Below are 18990 nucleotides of genomic sequence, written 5' to 3'. Positions count from 1 at the left end.
CAGATCACTTTACTACTTTAATTGTCTTTTTATTTTGTATATAAAATAAAACACGGAAGATTATATCTTTTATAAAAAAAAATTATTAAAATATTGAAGGAAGCTAATAACAAAATGCACTACACATTCTGCAGGAACTGAGCTAGTAAGATCTTCTAGAAAACCATCATACCAAGGATACCTATCCATCCATTAATAGAATGGATAATGCTGTTCTTCACTCTTTATAGCCCGTATGCAAACAAATGCTTGGGCATGGCTCTATTCGAGATTTTTTGTGCCAACTTTAATTATTTTTGGTTGGTGGTTAGCTTTGCATTTGGGGTTTTCATTAGCTTCATTGAACATATGTTTCTTTCTAATATGTGTAAAGAGAATTTTGCTCAAACAAGAACCTTTACTAGACTTTTCATAGACAAGAAGTATAAATTAAATTGCTCTATTCAAACACTTACATTTATAGGATTTCTTAATATTTCAGACTTTAGTATAGGATTCTGTATCCCGAATCTAGTTTGAGATAAATTTGATTCTGTATCCCGAATCCAGTTTGAGATAAATTTGTTTGCATACTGCCACTCTCTTGCTTGTTTTGTACCCTGGCCAATGAAGTTTCCTTCGTTTCCAAATAACAATCTCGTTAATTTGCAAATTTTTTGTGTTACCTCTGAGTTAAACATCAATGGATGTGTTTCATCCTTGGAGCTTACTATTTAGCCAAAACGAAGATTTTTAGCAATAGCTAATAGCTTGTTATTTATTGATAAGTGCTAGCATTAAAGCCAACACCATCCTCTAGCTTCTAGAACACCATTGTACCAAAGACACTTATCCATCTGTTAATGAATAGTGGATAATGTCGTTCTTCACTATTTATAGCTAGTAATGGAGAGAGAAATTACACAGTAATGTGTCAGTTTAGCAAATTTCTAGAGTTTGTTTAACTTGTTTATGTGTGTCACTTTTTTAACACATTCTCTCGAAAATGATATTTTTGTCGAGTCGTAGTCCCTTTTGCATGCTCCTCGTGCGTCTAGTTTAGCAAATTTCTAGAGTTTGTTTAACTGGTTTAAGTGTGTCACTTTTTTAACACACAATCTCTCAGAAATGATATTTTTACCCAGTCGTAGTCCCTTTTGCATACTCATCAAGTTTGTCATAGCCTGTGGACCGACCCGTGGACAGCCCTAGGTTTAATAATATTGACTCACTTGCAATGTAACTAGTTTACATTACATTCAATGTAACAGAATCTACCTATAACTAGTAGCGCATAACAAGATCTACTTGTTACTAGTAATGCAAACAAGTTAACCATATTCCTATTTGTAGTAGCCAAAAGTCTTGTACTTTAATAAGCTTGAGCTCTCTCCAGGGTACTAATATAATTATTTAGGTTTTAAATCCTTCCACTTGACCTCATCTTAGCGTTAAGTGCTCCTTGCATTGTTTACGGATCCAACTGGTCACTTTATAAAGTGTGTTAGTCTTCTAATTAAGAAATACAAACTATTAATAATCACTGTAATTAAAGGCAAATAAAGGCAAACTGAGTAAGACAGAGCGCTACTAAGACACTTTTAGTGAGGTGCTCACTATCTCTTTAATAATAATTATAAATTGTACCCAAGTTTTGTTCTTCATCTAGAATTGGTTATTATAAGTAAATTAATAAAAATGTCACAGAAATTCAAGATATTTTGAGTCCAAAAGACCCCACCTTTGGAAATTCTGATCCATTTTTATCTTCAGGATAAAACAAAATAAAGGAAATCTGAAAACAAACATGATCTTAACTAATAAAAGTAAAATACTAAAGCACATGAATGAAAGAGACATTTAAAATTACTTAAATCACGCTTTGAAGTTCTCATTTCATTTCCTAGGTTCCGATTCAAACACCAGCCAAACTGAAAATTCTTAGCAGAAAAAAACAAAAAGAGAGAGAGAGCAATAGATTATTACAATAACTATGAACCCTTTTGGGCCGGTGGCCCACAATCAGGACCGTGTCCATTCTGGGACTGTAAACTATCCATGTACTTCCTGACCTCCGCCGCAATCATCTTCTGCATGATCGTCACCAAACACGTCTCTTCCTCTTCCTCTTCCTCTTCCTCGTTCTCTTCCTCATCCTCAACCGTCACTTTCATTTTCTCATCAACCGCAGGTAACGTTATCACACTCTCACCACCACCACCACCACCACCACCACCCGGTAGTGACAGCGTCAGCGAAGTCTGTGGCTCCACAACCAAATCACTATTCTCCTCTGGCGACCCACCCATTAAACGCTGCCGTTTAAGCCCCGAGTCCGACTCTGACGAGCCAGCATCCGAGCGCTTCACCGCCGAGTTAGACTCAGACGAAGCGGACTCCAACTCGGACCCATTATTCCCGCCGCGACGACGTCGTAGAGTGGAGTTCCAGTGATTCTTGATGGCGTTGTCGGTTCGCCCAGGCAAGAGTCTCGCTATGGTGGCCCACCTGTTACCGTGGACCGCGTGGGCCTGGAATATGATAGCGTCCTCCGCAGGCGTAAAAGGACGGTGCTGCACCGTGGGACTCAGCTGATTACACCACCTTAAACGACACGACTTCCCCGACCGACCAGGAATTCCTTGGCTTATCAGAGACCAGTTACGAGGGCCATGTTGTTCCACTAGCTTCATCAACGTCGCATCCTCTTGTGGGGTCCACGATCCTTTGATCCTATCACCACCACCATTCTCCATTTTCATCATCATAATCTGATCTCTGCCCCAAAAAAAAAAAAAAAAAAAAAAGGGATTGTTGGTGTGAACTGGAAAACCGCCACTTGATATAACGAATATGTTTTTATATATATATATATGAAGTTAAAGTCTGTTTACTTTGCTCGCATTACAACCGAACCGCGTTAATGTGCATGGGGTTTGACACTTTTAGAGAGAGAAGTGGGGGTTATAACTTCCTCCACTTTTTTTTAACTGATTAAGATAACGGACTTTCCTAAGAAATCTATAAGTTTTTTTTTTGGGGGGCAGTTAGGTTAGGTCTTTCTCTTGTAGTGTTTATCTTACTTTTTATTTTTTTTTATTTTATTTTTTTTTGGAATAGGTGGTTTTGAAATTATGGAGGTGACGTAACGTGTAACGGGTATCCGTTTTTTCTTGGAGGTGAGAAAACGGAAGTGTATAGAGAGAGGGAGGGAGGAGAAGTGTCAAACAACTGAATACGGAGATTGCGGGGGGGATTAGGTAAGAGGAAGAGTGAGAGAGTGATAGTGTTATATTACATTGTAACGGCAATGCATATGATGATGATGATGATACTGTTGCAGTTAGAAAAGGAAGCAGAATTAGATGAGGTTTCCGGGTAGTGCGACATTGGAGATGTATACGGGCCAATAAATCTAGAGACACGCTTAATTTGCAAATCTAATTTTGTAACTTACTCTTTTTTAGTTAATTTTTATAACCTACTGCTTTATGTGACTGTAAGTGGTAAACACTTTTTACTCACTATCAATTATATAGATTAATCACTTTTTCTTTCATAAAAAAAAAAGACTAACCATTTTTTATCAATCATTTACATTCCAATAAATTATGAGAATAGATAGGTAGTAGTATTAGGGATGGCAATTTAGATCCGACTCGCGGATACCCAGCCCGGTCCGACCCTAATGGGCCGGATTTTACCCGGTCCGATAAAGAATAGGGTCGGGTATGGGTTTTAAAAAAAAAACCCCGAAGCGGGTCCGGGTCGGGTCCGGGTTTTATAAAAAAAAAAAACCCGAAACCCGACCCGGATAAGACCCGGTTATATATATAATTACTAAATTACCCTCACATATATATATATATATATAGTTGAAAACCCTAGATTTTTCTATTCTTCTCCTCATTTCAGCTCCGCCTCTCCCTCTTCATCTCTCAGCTCTCTCACACACACGCCTCCATCACTTTCCTCTCCCACTCTCACTCACTCACTCTCCTCTCCTCTGACCACCACAGCCACAACTAAGCCTCGCTCACTCTCCTTTCTTCTCACCACGACAGCCCCAACCAAGCCCAGAAAACCCGTACACTAGCGATGGACATTTCGTACTCAACATTTCCTTCACCCTCTGATCAAAACCCCCACTGTTTTTCAGCGAATTCGAAGCCACCAAATCCCCAAACAACTTGTCGTTGAAGAATATGTGTCGAACTGCTGTACTGTCTCTGCAATTCGACCGAGAAAAGAAGCTGAGAAAATGGGTTGGTTTGTTAGATCTTGGATCCATTTGGATGGCAAGAAAATAGCCGAGAAAATGTTGTAATTATTTTTATTTAAACATGTATATTCAATGATTTCTGTGTTTGTGATTTTGGGATTTTTGTGTTTGTGATTTTGGGTTTGTTAATCGTGATTTTCTGGCTCTGTTTGGTTATCGATTAAGTGTGAGAAAAAAGAGGAATAGTTAGTTTTGATAGATTGCATTTTCAGGAGGAAAAAAGAGGAAAGTGTGATTAGATTTTCGTTAGACTCTGTTTAGGCTTCAATTCTCTTCTTCTTCTTCTTTTTTTTTTTTTTTTTTTTTTTGGGTTGGGCCCAAATCTGGTTGGCCTAAACGGGGCCCGCGGGGCCCGTGGGGCCCGGCAGCGGCGGGTCCGGGCCCCGAAAAAAAAATCCGTTTAGTAAACGGGCCGGGTCCGGGCCACGGGCTAAGACCTGTGGGTCGGGTCCGGGTATGGAAAAACCTGGCCCGAACCCGACCCGTTGCCATCCCTAAGTAGTATTGGTTTGATTGGGGACAATAGAGTACTACTAAGCTTATTCTCTATCTTTTGTCGAAAAAGAAGAAGAAGCTTATTCTCTATCTAGAATTACAAAATAACAAACCAACAAAAATTATGAAAATATATTGATGTATAGTAATATATATATATATATATATCGGTAGAGGACAATAGAGTACTACTAAGTCTATTCTCTATCTAGACCTACAAAATAACAAATCAGCAAATCATGAAAATGGATGTCCAGTAATATTGTTTTGATAGGAGCTAATAGAGGCATAGAGCATGTGTAATTATTGGGTAGTTCGGAGCATTGCTTTTCCCGCTCATGTGAGCGGTGGGCCTCATACTGGGTCCCATGAATAGGGCTCACCTCATGTGAGGGAACAATGCTACGAGACTACCCAATAAATTTCAATAGAGTATATGTTATTAATCCTATTCTCTATCTAAAACTACAAAATAATCGTCGACATTATTTGTTATAATTTATACATAATAAAAGCGTCAATAGTAGGCACACATAAAATAAAAAAAAAATTTAATACTATTGAAATTACAACTTATAATTTTAACATGTTGTGAAAAATGTTGTAAATGTGTTTGTAAGCTTGACATTGAGCTGGGACAAATAAACTTGTAGAAGTAAGTAAAAAAACAAAAAACAAAACAAAAGGAAATTAGTTAAGTTTTGGTCCAACAGAGGCTTGATAATGTTTTATACACATTGCTTTAGGCTATATAACAAATAATTTGCTTTTGAAGCTCAGAAATTCAGGCCGTCTTAGCAAATAGACTGCCATAGATGTATTTTTTTTTTTTGGTGGACGAGTCCACGATCCATCAATGATAGTGTTATATTACATTGTAACGGCAATGCATATGATGATGATGATGATCATGCTGCTGTTGCAGTTAGAAAAGGAAGCAGAATTAGATGAGGTTTCCGGGTAGTGCGACATTGGAGATGTATACGGGCCAATAAATCTAGAGACACGCTTAATTTGCAAATCTAATTTTGTAACTTACTCTTTTTTAGTTAATTTTTATAACCTACTGATTTGTGTGACTCTCAGTAGTAAACACTTTTTACTCACTACTAATTATATATACTAACCACTTTTTCTTTCATAAAAAAAAAGGCCAACCACTTTTTATCAGCCACTCACAGTCCAATAAATTATGAGAATAGATAGATAGTAGTATTGGTTTGATAGGGGCCAATAGAGGACTACAAAGCTTATTATTCTCTATCTTCTGTAAAATAAAAAATAATAATAATAAAAAAAAGCTTATTCTCTATCTAGAATTACAAAATAACAAGCCAAAATGTCTTTTAACTAAATTGGCACATTCTCATGCACAAAGTGCTTAGAGTCTAAAAGAAAAAGGGTTCAAATTATGAAGTTAGCAGCATATTGTAATTATTTTTTTTTTTTAAAAAATTACAAAATAGCAAACCAACAAAAATTATGAAAATATATTGATGTATAGTAATATATATATATATATATATATTTTTGTAGAGGACAATAGAGTACTACTAAGTCTATTCTCTATCTAGACCTACAAAATAACAAATCAGCAAATCATGAAAATGGTTGTACAGTAATATTGTTTTGATAGGAGCTAATAGAGCATGTGTAATTATTGGTGAAGGGGTAAAAAATAGCATGACGAACCTTCGCTACATTGGGCCTGGCGGATCTTAGCCCATGGGCCGACAATAGAAGAGAGCCCAGGGCCTAACATGACTTAAAATACTTGTTGAACACGTTTGAAATCCGAGAGAATCCTAAAGGAAATCAGAATCCTAGTGCAAGGATAATTCTAAAAGATACGCGCTTAATGAAAGACCCACTCTACAAGGAAATGTTTTGCCCATCACGTTTGGGATTACTCAAGTAGAGTCCTATAAGGAAAAGACTTTTACGTCAAGGAAGAAATGTCAACCTTCTACTACTATAAAAACCCCAATACCCTCACAAATCAAGGTACGCGTAATTTACTCCCTCTAGCACTGTAGAGTTGTGAGAATAATTCTAACTTGACCTTCGGAAGGTATTTGGCCAGCACCACACCGGTGCTCTCTGTGAGGTCTTCTATTATTTTGTTGTGCAGGTCTACTTTGAGTGTGCGAGTGCTGTGTGACCTATTGGTGATTTTTTCGACATCATCAATTGGGTAGTTCGGAACATTGCTTTTTCTGCTCACATGAGGGGTGGGCCTCATAGTGGGTCCCATGGATGGGGCTCATCCCTCACATGAGAGGAGGGAACAATGCTACGAGACTACCCAATAAATTTCAATAAAGTATATGTTATTAATCCTATTCTCTATCTAGAACTACAAAAAAATTGTCGACATTGTTTGTTATAATTTATACATAATAAAAGCGTCAATAGTAGGCACACATAAAAAAAAATAAAAAAAAAAAAATAAAAAAAAAATTTTAATACTATTGAAATTACAACTTATAATTTTAACATGTTGTGAAAAATGTTGTAAATGTGTTTGTAAGCTTGACATTGAGCTGGGACAAATAAACTTGTAGAAGTAAGTAAAAAAACAAAAAACAAAACAAAAGGGAATTAGTTAAGTTTTGGTCCAACAGAGGCTTGATAATGTTTTATACACATTGCTTTAGGCTATATAACAAATAATTTGCTTTTGAAGCTCAGAAATTCAGGCCGTCTTAGCAAATAGACTGAGTACTTTTTGGTGGACGAGTCCACGATCCATAAAACTGCCATAGATGTTTTTTTTTTTTTTTTTTTTTGAGAATAAAACTGCCATAGAGACTGCTAAGTAAAATTGATAAGAGTCAATAACATATTTGTCATGGAGGAAGAGTAGGACTGCATGCATTGATTCGCTCGGTTATTTTTTTAAATACATACATAATAACTTATGAATACCACTTCATGTTCTTTATCATTAAGCTAAGACATCAATTAAATTTTAATGTAGGTAGGGTTTGAATTTCAGATATCTTATTTGACGACAAAAAACTTTATCAATTGAACTAACTGAAACCCAATAAATATCTTAGCTGATACAAGTTTAGAGGGTTGCAAAATGACTCCACGTGCATGTTAATGTTTGATTAACTTTTTTTTGTTTTAAATTAAAATCTTATTTACTTATTGAAAGTAGACAAAAGTTCAATTATATTTTAAAAACATAAAACTTTAAAAAGTTGTACCTAAGCAAATAAACCAATAAGTTAAAAAGAGTTAGCTGCCCTCTTCACAAGTGCGCTTGGCAGCCCTTATTTGCTTAAAAATGAGACAAAAATGAATTTAAGCAAATTAATAAATTTTTTTCAAATAAATCAGTTTGTTTGATACTCATCAGTCATCACTCGTCAGGGAGCTCCTGGTCTACTGAAAACATAATGCTTGATATTAAAGTTGTGTTAGATATCAAGTTTGGGCCGTTTGTCCATTTCCCTATGTAAGAAAATTTCTTTGGCCCACAATTTAGCATTTTGGGCGTATCAGTGTAAATAATAGAGGCCTGTTACAATTTCTTCTCTTTTGAGTTCTCTGTTTTGGGTAAAAAGAGGGATGGGGAGGCTCCTCAGTTCTCACTCACCCTACTCGTAAAATTTGTAATTTTGTTTGAAAATTTGAGTAAAAAACCTATTATAATTTAGCTATAAAAATAGCATTAGTAGAACAAGTATTTATCTATTTTAAATGATTTTTTTTTATAGTTCCAAAAAAAAAAAAAAAATTACGTCACTCAATAAGTAAATGAAAACTTGTCAGTGGTGGACCTTAGTGACTCCCAAGCTCAATAATTTAAACTATTCTTCTTTCAATTATGGCTGAATAATAATTAAATTATTCTTCTGCCCTTGGCTATTGTTGCACTACTGCTACTGATTTGATAAAATATAAATGGAGCTAATCTTTTTTTTAGAGAGAGAGGGAGGTAAAGACTAAAGAAGCAAAACCAAAACAGTGGTCATAGTCGTACAATGAGGTCCACTTCTTTTTATATGGCAGCAAATCCACATAATAATTCGCGTGCCTAGCTTGTGCCACCACCCCGATTGTACGTGTGCAAAGCATATCTCAATGGGGGCAAATGGTAAAAAAAAGATACTAGTGTGATGTGACCAAAAAAATGTTCATATACATGAATGTATACGTGTCACTTTTGTGTCCCGTCCAGCGTCCTGGTGCGCTAAATGGTTGAAACCCCACCACCACCGCCACCAAGATTATTGTGAACAAGGCAAGAAGAACCTCTGCCTTTTGCTTCTAATACGATAGTTAGATTGCACTGATGATGAAGCAATTTTATTCAAAACTAGTTTAAGTGACTGTCTCAGTGTGCTGACGCAGACACCCACTTCAGTTTCTTTGGTGCAAAGCACCAAAATGCTTCTAATTCTGCCCCCAACACTTGCTATGTCAGCTTTTACTGCTGTGAGTCTTAAGGTTTTGAGGACATGGATGAGCTCAGAAAACAGCTCAGGCCGATCATCACAGCAAAAAGAAGCCCTTATGAAAACATTGTCCTTGCTGTTGTTATCAACGTTGGTGAGTTTGACATCTTGAGCAAGATCGTAGTCAATTGTTACTTCATCTACTTCTGTTGGAAGTGTGCAGGCTTTGCTAACTTCATTTGCTTTTCGCTTGAGATCCTTCACATGGTCAATTACAGTTCCTAATAGAGCTGCTTTGTCCATCTGCACATAACAAAATATTGATCATTTGAGATCGGAACATATGAATAGCATGTGTACATAAGAATTAAGTCAAGCACTCAAGTTGCAGAAACATCTAAGTACTAAACCATTTTTTTCTCAAAAGGGCTAATAATCTCAACATGTTAAGGCATGCTCTATATGGTTATCTACAATTTTGATCATTAAAAATTTGGACCACTCCTCAATTTATGCAGGTCATCCTTGTGCACAGACTATGCTAATCTTCTCTGTATCGTTCCAATCTTATTGAATGTCCCTACATGGACTTAACAAGAATTATACAAGTTAATATCTTTTTTGGACATTATATGACATTCATATATGATCGAATTGATGCATCAAACCATGTAAAATACTCATTTATTTGAGTGACAAGCTGAATCTACCAACTGAAAATGAAAGTTGACTTGACTAAGACTAAGTGTGCATCTTTGTGTGATGTGGGTGTGTTTTTGTGAAAGAGAATTTTTGTTCACCTTATCAGACTTGGGGATCAGTTTCCTAAGAGTTGCAAGTTGTGCATTAATCCTGTCTCGACGCCGCTTCTCTGCTTGGCTATGGCTCTTGGAACTGGAAGCAGTGGCACCTCCTCCATCATCTGCAACTCCTTCAATTGGCATAGGCCAAGAAGGTAACCCATGAAATTGGAATCTGGTAGAGGCTGATACATGAGGTGGTACCGGCCATGGGACTAGATAGGAAGACTCATTGTTTAGTGGAGCATGACACTGAGCCCAATTTTCCTCTTCAGGCCAACCAGCATGATAGCAATTTTCCATGGCCAATAAATCAACAAAGACTTGCTAATAAAATTTCAACTCCAACTCTCTGATTTTTATGGCACATTATACAGCTACTACTGTTTCTTGCGCTTATAATGTGTGCGCTGTGACCTCCTTATCTTGAATGTGATTGGTGTGTAATCCAGTGACCTTTAATTGGTCAAAATGAAAATCATGTTTGGCCTTATCTCCCTGTCACGTCAATATGAAAACTTTGTTGATAAATATAACAAGCAACTATAGTACTATGCTCAAAAGGATCTTGTGGATTTTAGAAAGAGAAAAAGATGTTTGTCCTACAAAGCATTAAAGACTCACTCTTACCCAAACTTAGACCACCCCCCCCCCCCCCCCCCCCCCCCCAAAAAAAAAAAGAAACAGTAGCATGGAAATAGAAATGGATGGATCCTGAAAAAATAATTTGTTTCTTCCGTGTGAGTGCAACCATAGATTTACTTACTGACAGAAGTAGATTTAAAGGGTCTTCAATTTTGTTGTGATGCACTGAAAGCATTTTAATTTTATCACACTACCATACTAGAATTACCAGCCATTTCGGTTGGATCTATTTCTAGGACTTGTTCTCTCTTTCTCCTACTTTTTCGGGGAAGGGTAAAAAGTATGATTGAACTACAACCTACTACCAATGGTGCTACTAGCTAGGTCTTCATTTTATCATGACAAGTAGTCTACCATACTTATTAGATTTTAGGCTAAATTAAAAAATCACATCTTAAATTTTATTTATTTATTTTATTTCAATATTTAATTTTCGGTCCTTTTCAATGTAATCCTTCCAAATTTATACCATTAAATCTATCAAAACGATGTTATTAAATTTTATTTATTTATTTCATTTCAATGTTTAACATCCGTTCATTTTTAATGTAATCCTTCCATCAAATTTGTATCCACCAAAACGATGTTATTTTAAAAGTAAAATATGCTTAAAAAAAACGGTAAGATGACGAAACTAGATGTCAGGGTGTTCAACATTTCTTGATAATTGACTCTTTTTTTTCTTTTCTTTTTTTATTTTTGGGTTGTCCCTTAACCTTATCTATGTTGTAGAGGATAGGGTGTTTAGTAACTGGAGCTAACATAGGAACTATGCAAATTATATCTAAGGTGGAGCTTTCAGGCTTAACCCTTTACAGCTCGAGGGTTTGTGGGGCTTGGAATTTTTCTATCACTTTGATGAAAAAGAACTCTTAAGGGAGGTCACTTGATTATAGCGGCTCGGTTTGTCCATTTCCATATGTTCTCTATGATTAAGGTTGTCCTACACAAGCAACCAAGAGAGCTTAAATTACAATCAACCTCCGTGTCACAACGTAGGTCCCCATTCTCAATGAAACATTGTAACTCACCATAAAGAAAGACCTTAAAGATTGATACGACCTCTGATCAACCTCTCAATTTGCAAAGTACTCTCTCTCAAAATTGTGTGGTGTTTATGATTTTCGTATCTTCTTCCTGTATACTTTAATCCATTTGGGACATATGAATGTAGGCTTTTTGGGTCCCCTGGCTTCAACTAGTAAGATTTTCTGTCGGCAAGATCCATGATAAAAATATGCGCTATATCTTAGGTACATAATGTATTTCGCTAGAGTTTCACTTCTTGGAGCATGAAGTTGGTTTTCACATCGTATCTGGTCTCACATATGTAAATCTTGCATTCTGTGAGAGGGTGATCTCACGAGATATTCTATTCCGATCTAAGCCCCCTTAGGCATTGGTTTTAGCAATGGTAGGTACCAGTATGATCATGCCTAAGCAAGATTCTCCAATAATTCGGCATTCTCACTAGTTTTTCAAGGGGAAAAAAATTGAAACACGATTTGTCAAACACTTTAACGGCTCAATTTGGAGAATTTGGCAATGAAGAAGAACCTAAAAGATGCAATAAACGTGAATAGAGATCACACAATAAATAAGCTAAGATCTTGGATTGGTTGATCCATGTTCAGTGTTCACACTTTGATGTTGGCATTATATATCATCAAATTGAGATCCAGTGCAATAGCAAAAAGTTATTGCACTATGCAATTAACCATGGTGTGTGAGAGAAAGGTGAAAAAATAAAGTGTAAAAGTGAAATGATAAAAATTTCAAAGTTAAAAAAAAATTATTTAAAGGCTGAGATTAAAAGTTGCAAAATTAAAAGTGATTTTTACAACTTTTAATTTCAGCTGTTGATGTTCTATTGCATGGGCTACTGCATTGGATCTCAACAGAGGCATAGAGCGTGTTTAAATCTATATATTACTAAAAGCTGAAGCGTAGCATTTAATGCTACTGCGTTTATGTTGAGCCACATCAACATCCACGTCATTATCTTTTTTCTTTCCATTTCCTTATAATTATTTTTAATATTTTTTTATTTCATATTTACATTTTTCCAACCTTTCTCTATTCCTTACATTTTCATCTCCTCACTACTTCTCCAACCTTCTCCTTTCCTAACCTTCTCATCTTCCCACTACCTTCTACATTAATATCATTCTTCATCTTTCCCTTCATCTTCTTCTATTTTTGTCTCTTCTTATTCACACCCTCTTACTATAAATTTGTCACTATTTCTTTCATTCTATGCATAGTTTTCCCTTACTGGAAAAGTTTCTCTCTCTCTCTCTCTCTCTCTCTCAATTTTTAGGTGGATTTTTATTTTTTATTTTTCTTGCATCTTCACTTTAGGTTGATAATTTTTTATATTCTTTAATCTACTTTAGGTTAATGCGATTCATTTTTTTTTTAATTGTTGTGTTTTTTTTTCTCTCTCTCTCTTTGATTGTTAAATTTTATCCTATTGTGTTATAAAGGATTAAATGTAGCATATAAAAATATAATATTATTCTACTACATAGCATGATTTGGATAATTTAATTAGTAGTTATTGTAATTTGATAGCATGATTTTATAGTGCTCAATTTAGATGTTAAACTATGAGACTTTAGTCATTTTTATTTATTTTTTAATCCTTTGTGGTGAACAAAGTACTCTTAATAATTGTATTAGAAGTACTCTACAATGCCATTTATTTAGAGAATAGCAAAGGTTCGCTAAACAAAAATTATTGGATGAGAGACAAATTTTACCTTTCACAATTTTACTTTAATTATTATTATTATTATTTTATAACAATGCATATATAGAAATTTAATTCTTAAGTTTTGCTAATAATTTTTTATTTGATAATATGTTTTGGGTGGATGAAATTACAATTTCTGCAAAGAAAATAACTTTAGTAGATTATAAACAACAAATTGTTTTCCTAATTGGTCCAATTAATCATAGTTAAACTTTATTAATTTTTTTAGTTACTTTTTTCAGTGTTTTGGATTGTAGGCAGAAAAAATAAGTTTAAGAAAGTTTGTTTAAAACTAAAAGAATAATTTCCAAATTTTATATTCTTTTTAATGATTCACAAAATGTTATAACTTTTATAAAAATAAATAAATATTTTCGTTTACTTGCCTTTTGAATTTCTGAGAAAAATTGTATTTTTTTTATTTTAGTACGATAAAAATTATTAAATTTATGATTTATGATTGTTCCTATATTACATTTATGATTATTCTTATAATAAATAAAAATATAATTACAAAATATATTACTCTTTATTAAATTAGTTTAAATTGTATAAAAAATTAATAAAATCATTATAAAAATAATTATCATATGTAACGCGCAAGTTCACCGCTAGTGGTTATTAAAAGAGCAAGCACAGATGTACTTTGGCTATAACTTTCCCCCCTATAATAGTAAATATCTGACTTGGTGTATAAATATCCATGCCAGACAAATCTATGGAGAAACCAAGAAACTACATCTATTACTCAGATTTTGGTTAACCACCACGTGCAGTAAAAATCCCAAAGGACAAGGGCCATGTTCAAATTCAATACAACTTATTACAGGTGAAATAATTGACTTCTACTTTCAAGCACTTGAGCTAAGAATTCTAGAAGGGAGTGAGCTCAAGGAATTTATCAGGCTATGCTATCATGGCTAAAATGGTCAAATATCACTATTTGGCAAAATATATAAGAAACTACCACAGTTTTGTAAATATATATATATATAAATGTACCACTTTTTTAGTATTCGAGTTTGTGAAACTTGAGTTTGCCGTGTAATTGGAGTTTCAGGAACCTGAGTTCTTTGAAAAAATAACCGTCAACTTTGCCGTGCTATTTTTTATGGAACTCGAGTTCCTGGAACTCAAGTTACATAAAAAATTGGTGACTTTTTTTCATGGAACTCGAGTTTGCCATGTAACTCGAGTTTCACAAACTCAAGCTTTAAAAAAGTAATAGATCCTTAATTATTTCGCAATCAGTGATAGATCTCTACTTATTTCGCCAAATAATAGTACTTGGTCGTTTTGGCCTTGCTATCATAATAATTTCACTTATATGGAGCTACAATAGCTGTCCAAGCTCAGTGGCATTGTCCGAATTTCCCAATGAGAACTTGTGTTCAAATCCCCTCTCTGCTTGTAGTAATTTGAAAAAAAATAAATTAAAGAAAAAAGAAGCACTCCAAGCAGTAAATGTTGATCACTGATGTATAACTGTTGAGTGAGCAAATCTTTCTTACATTCAAGGATATGTATCTTGCCTGAAAAAAAAGATTCATCCTACCCTTGCACAAGATGAGCATCTAATTAAAGTACCTGAAATTCAGCTAACTTGTGATTTACACATATACTTTAAAAATGTAATTTGTCCATAACGCAGTACCTCACTGCTCTCCACCTTAGTACTCATTAAAATGGATGGCACCAACTTTCCACACAATGAATGTCGTAGCAAACATCACTGTACTTATTAAAACAAATGAAACGACAATAGCAAGCAGCTCAACACCTCCTGGAAACTGAAAAGTTAAGCCCTGCTTTGGCATTCCTCGCTTGCTGTCATCAAATAAGTTTGTAGGGGCCTCTGGAAGCCCGGATCTTTTCTTCCCACGATCACTTTCTCTTAGAGCGTCCAATACTTTGCTGCCCATTTCTGACTTAGTAGCCTTTGATTCTGAGTAACGGTTGAGAACCCGGGCAGCCCTCAGTCTCTCTTTTGCTGTTAGTGGTGACCTTTTCAGCGTGGATTGAAGGTTTGGAGATGATGATGGTGTCTTCGGCTTCAAATCTGAAGAAACTGTTGATCCATTAGAGGCTTCAGAGGCTTGAGACCCAGAGTCATTATTAATACTATCTTGCAACTGACTATTTTCTGCATTTCCAGAACCCTCATCACTGGTTTTTGTGGTAAGACTATCACTATTAGCAACTGAAAAACAAAGGCTCAATCTTTTTTCCTTCAGAAGACTACTGGACCCCAACTTTCCTGAGAAGGATGCAAATTGGGAGGCTTTTGATACTGAAGCTCCAATAGAAGATCTTGACACATTTTGGTAATTGGCTTGCAGCTGCTAATGGAGAAAAAAACAACCAAGGGAAATAACAGTCACCCAGATATATCTAGATCACATTAAAATATAAAATCATAAATGTGAATATTATGAAACTTTGTTCCCAAATGATAATAAATAATGCATCAAATAGTTTCTGATTTTGTTACTCCTAATACTTTTTTTCCTGCTTACAACAAGGGTGAGAGGATTTGAATCCAAATTCTCCTCTATGGGATAACTGGGTAATGTTACTGAGCTACAACGCTCTTACAATTCTGTTACCAATACCTACTGCTGCATTTAGATGTATCTTATAATAATGATGAAATAGGAAATAGAAGGCATTTATATCAAAAATTCTCTCTGATCAAGTCTAATTGAAGTTTCTACAATGTTGATGAAAAAAAGAAATAGAAGGCTTAACCTGAAAGAAGACCTGAAAAGTTACATATAAAATACCGCCATAGATGGCATTTTATAGGAAGAGGCATAATTGTGGTATCAAAAGGAAAAAGAAAGGCACATATCATCAAAAAAATTGAAGAACATTAAAACAAAGTATAAGGCAAGCAGTTCATAATCAATCTAGTTGTTAAAAGATACTACAATCTAACCGAGATAATCTTAATAACTGATATTGATTTTATACATCGCTTTGTAGTTGATATGCATTCATCATGGAAGTTTTTTCAATGCATTTTGGTTTGGGTTGAATCAATTTATGGATTGATTGTAGATATAACATTTCAATAGGCAAAGAGCTACATGTTATTTTGAGAAACCACGAATGCAACAATTTTTGGCTGAATTTTGGCTAATCACAATGTTCAAGCAGCTCCTTATTGCAGGCCAAGAAGTGAATCACAGATTTTTTTTTTTTTTTTTTTTTTAAGGTGCCCTTTATAAAGAAATTACAAGTATTAAGTTGACAATCCAACCTATCTTTGAAAGCATTTCTTTCTTATTCCAAAGGATATTGCTAGAAAGCTCATTTTCCAGGAAAATGGAACTTCATCTGTGGACTATTGTGCTTATGATTTCTTAAACCCCAGGTCCAATTTCCATATTATAATAGATACATTGAACATATCTACAGTAAGTGTTTAATATTTCATCTGGTAACACCCAGAATCGCATACAATGGCCTTTGCCCTATGAGGGTAAATAACGGACACTCATTTTGATTATCATACATAATTTTTAGAGCAAGATATTTTGCAGGACATACAAGGATGCCCAACCATTGCATTTGACACAAATCATGCTAAAATTATTTAAACTTAGGATAAAATTTAGGTACAATTTTTTAGGTGTCACACCTTAGATTTTCCAATTAAATTAAAACATATGGCTGCATAGAATTTAAGTGTCCTAAGGAAAGATAACATTGTGCATGCTACATTGGTCAATACAATCATGAATCATGTGTTTGAATCTAATACGTGAACCTAAGGTACAATACCTAGGAAACTATACCTAAATTTTACCCTTAAACTTCATTAAAGAAGTGCTAAAGCCCACCGAACGTTATCGACAACCTCAACCATCCCTTCAAAGTTTAGTAAAAGCTTGACTCTAAACCCCATTTCTTTGTTCACTAAAACAGAAAGTGAAAGAGACTTTACCCTTATATAATTTAAGAATCATAATCTAAGGAATCAGTTAAGTCTGGAATCAATATATAGCTACTTGAAACTTTCCAACATGTTTTTCTGGAACCACTAGTAAAATCTTTAATGATCACAATGAGTCCTCAAACTTAAAGTGTAATACAGCTAAATCTCAACCATTTGAGGTAGGCTACGCTTAAAAAGCCTTCTAACCTTATCTAATTATTTTTTGTTTCTTTTCTTTGAGCCATTCCACCATTCAATTCCCACTATAATTCACAACTAATATATGTTAAACACACAGTTGAAAAGTTTAAAAAAGATAATGAAATTTAACAAGACTAAAGTCACTAAACTCAACTTATTAAGACATGCATAGAAAGAAGAACAAATTTTGCAGCCTAAGTTAGATGAGAGAAATAGGGAGCATAGATTTACCGTTGAGTTGAAACCCACGACTGAATTCAGAGAGATAGCCATATTCTTGTCGTTTAAGGCTCAACCATGAAGAAAGAGAGCTCTCCTTGTGTTAGAGCTGTGTTTGTGTGGATGGCTGGTAATCGAATTAAGTAGATGAGAAGTTGTCAGCACCACCTTCATTTTCAGCGCGTAATATCACGCTGTCACAATCTCACTCTGATTTTTTTTTTTTTTTTTTTAATACTTTTTTAAAGCCCAGGCGACTGTAAAAACTAAAAACAAGGATCAGACCCAAGTCAGCAAGAGGACTGGCCCAGGATAAAACAAATAGGCCAGAGACAGCCAGTCCAGCCCATTTTATCACACACATTCATATGTTGTTTTGCATGAATTCTTGTTTAAATTTTTTTTTATTTACTTTTTAATGATAAAATAATCATAGTTCAATTGGTCAAGGCTATTAACATTGAACTAAAGCTATGAGTTTAATAATTTACATATCAGACTGCATTTTTTTATAACTTTCAAGTTATAAATTCCCTACACTTATAGGCTTATTGCTGATCTCTACGGAGGATTCCCATAATCTTGTAGATTCCCCACAATCTTGGGTCAAAAAAGATAATTATTGCACTAGGTTGGTATGTTGGTAGCATCTTTTTCTCATGTTTATGTATAGATTAACGTCAAAAAATAACCTAGTGTAAAAACTTTTTTTTTTTTTCCTTTCTCAAAAAAACATAAACTTTTTTTTTTTTAAGGAAAGAAAAAAGAGAGTAAAATGTGGCTAATCCTAATTCCTACCAACCTTGCACCAATAGGTATCATCTTGTTGCAAAGAAAATATAAATGATAACTTGTTTAATTAAAAAATTAAAAACAATAAACGACGACTTATATTCAAGAACATAAATAACAATGTTGCATCGTAAAGACAAATGGAAGGAAAATTTTGGATTAACAGAAGGAAAAAAAAAAAAAAAAGGCCCGCACAACCATACACGAAGTCCTTCAACCCCACAATCCTTAGATTAAAGAAACAGGAAATTACAAACCTGAAACCTGAAGTATCACAAGGACGATACACTCACTCAATTCAGTGAGGAATTCTCCAAAGCTTTTCAATATGAGACTGAGTTCATGAAGAGTTGACCATAGCAAGGTGTGCACAAGAGCTACAAATCTATACATCCAGCTAATTATTGCACTAGGTTAGCCAAACGTTGCCACAAACATGAGAAAATTTTACACTGTAATAGTTCTACTAGAGT

General features: G+C 34.7%; 3 protein-coding genes and 1 non-coding gene across 5 annotated transcripts; all 4 read right to left on the bottom strand.

Moving 5' to 3' along the window:
• Positions 1 to 1823: 1823 nt before the first annotated feature.
• Positions 1824 to 2753, bottom strand: LOC126694226 (transcription factor MYB77-like). The gene has a single exon (XM_050390312.1). The coding sequence runs from the start codon at positions 2745 to 2747 to the stop codon at positions 1971 to 1973; it is 777 nt and encodes a 258-aa protein (XP_050246269.1). The 5' UTR covers positions 2748 to 2753; the 3' UTR covers positions 1824 to 1970.
• Positions 2754 to 8741: 5988 nt separating this feature from the next.
• On the bottom strand, positions 8742 to 10382 carry LOC126697750 (transcription factor bHLH51). Its single transcript, XM_050394846.1, has 2 exons — positions 9966 to 10382; positions 8742 to 9468 (listed from the first exon to the last, which is right to left on the bottom strand). Exons 1-2 carry the CDS (start codon positions 10266 to 10268, stop codon positions 8998 to 9000), a joined length of 774 nt encoding a protein of 257 aa, XP_050250803.1. The 5' UTR covers positions 10269 to 10382; the 3' UTR covers positions 8742 to 8997.
• LOC126697997 (U6 spliceosomal RNA) lies at positions 9653 to 9755 on the bottom strand. The gene has a single exon (XR_007646362.1). It is a non-coding gene; the product is annotated as a U6 spliceosomal RNA (small nuclear RNA).
• A 4439-nt stretch (positions 10383 to 14821) lies between the features above and the next one.
• LOC126697751 (uncharacterized) lies at positions 14822 to 17912 on the bottom strand. 2 transcript variants are annotated; one of them, XM_050394848.1, is made up of 2 exons: positions 17738 to 17912; positions 14822 to 15704 (listed from the first exon to the last, which is right to left on the bottom strand). In XM_050394848.1, the coding sequence occupies exons 1-2, from the start codon at positions 17777 to 17779 to the stop codon at positions 15036 to 15038; spliced, it is 711 nt and encodes a 236-aa protein (XP_050250805.1). In that variant the 5' UTR covers positions 17780 to 17912; the 3' UTR covers positions 14822 to 15035. The 2 variants fall into 2 exon arrangements, with proteins under 2 accessions (XP_050250805.1, XP_050250804.1); XM_050394847.1 differs by having other exon boundaries at positions 14822 to 15707; positions 17738 to 17888.
• Between the last annotated feature and the right edge of the window lie 1078 nt (positions 17913 to 18990).

This window comes from Quercus robur, chromosome 8, assembly GCF_932294415.1.
Source record: "Quercus robur chromosome 8, dhQueRobu3.1, whole genome shotgun sequence".
Lineage (NCBI taxonomy): Eukaryota > Viridiplantae > Streptophyta > Magnoliopsida > Fagales > Fagaceae > Quercus > Quercus robur.
Note: the sequence above shows the minus strand (reverse complement) of the source record. Positions and strands in the feature narration are given on the sequence as shown.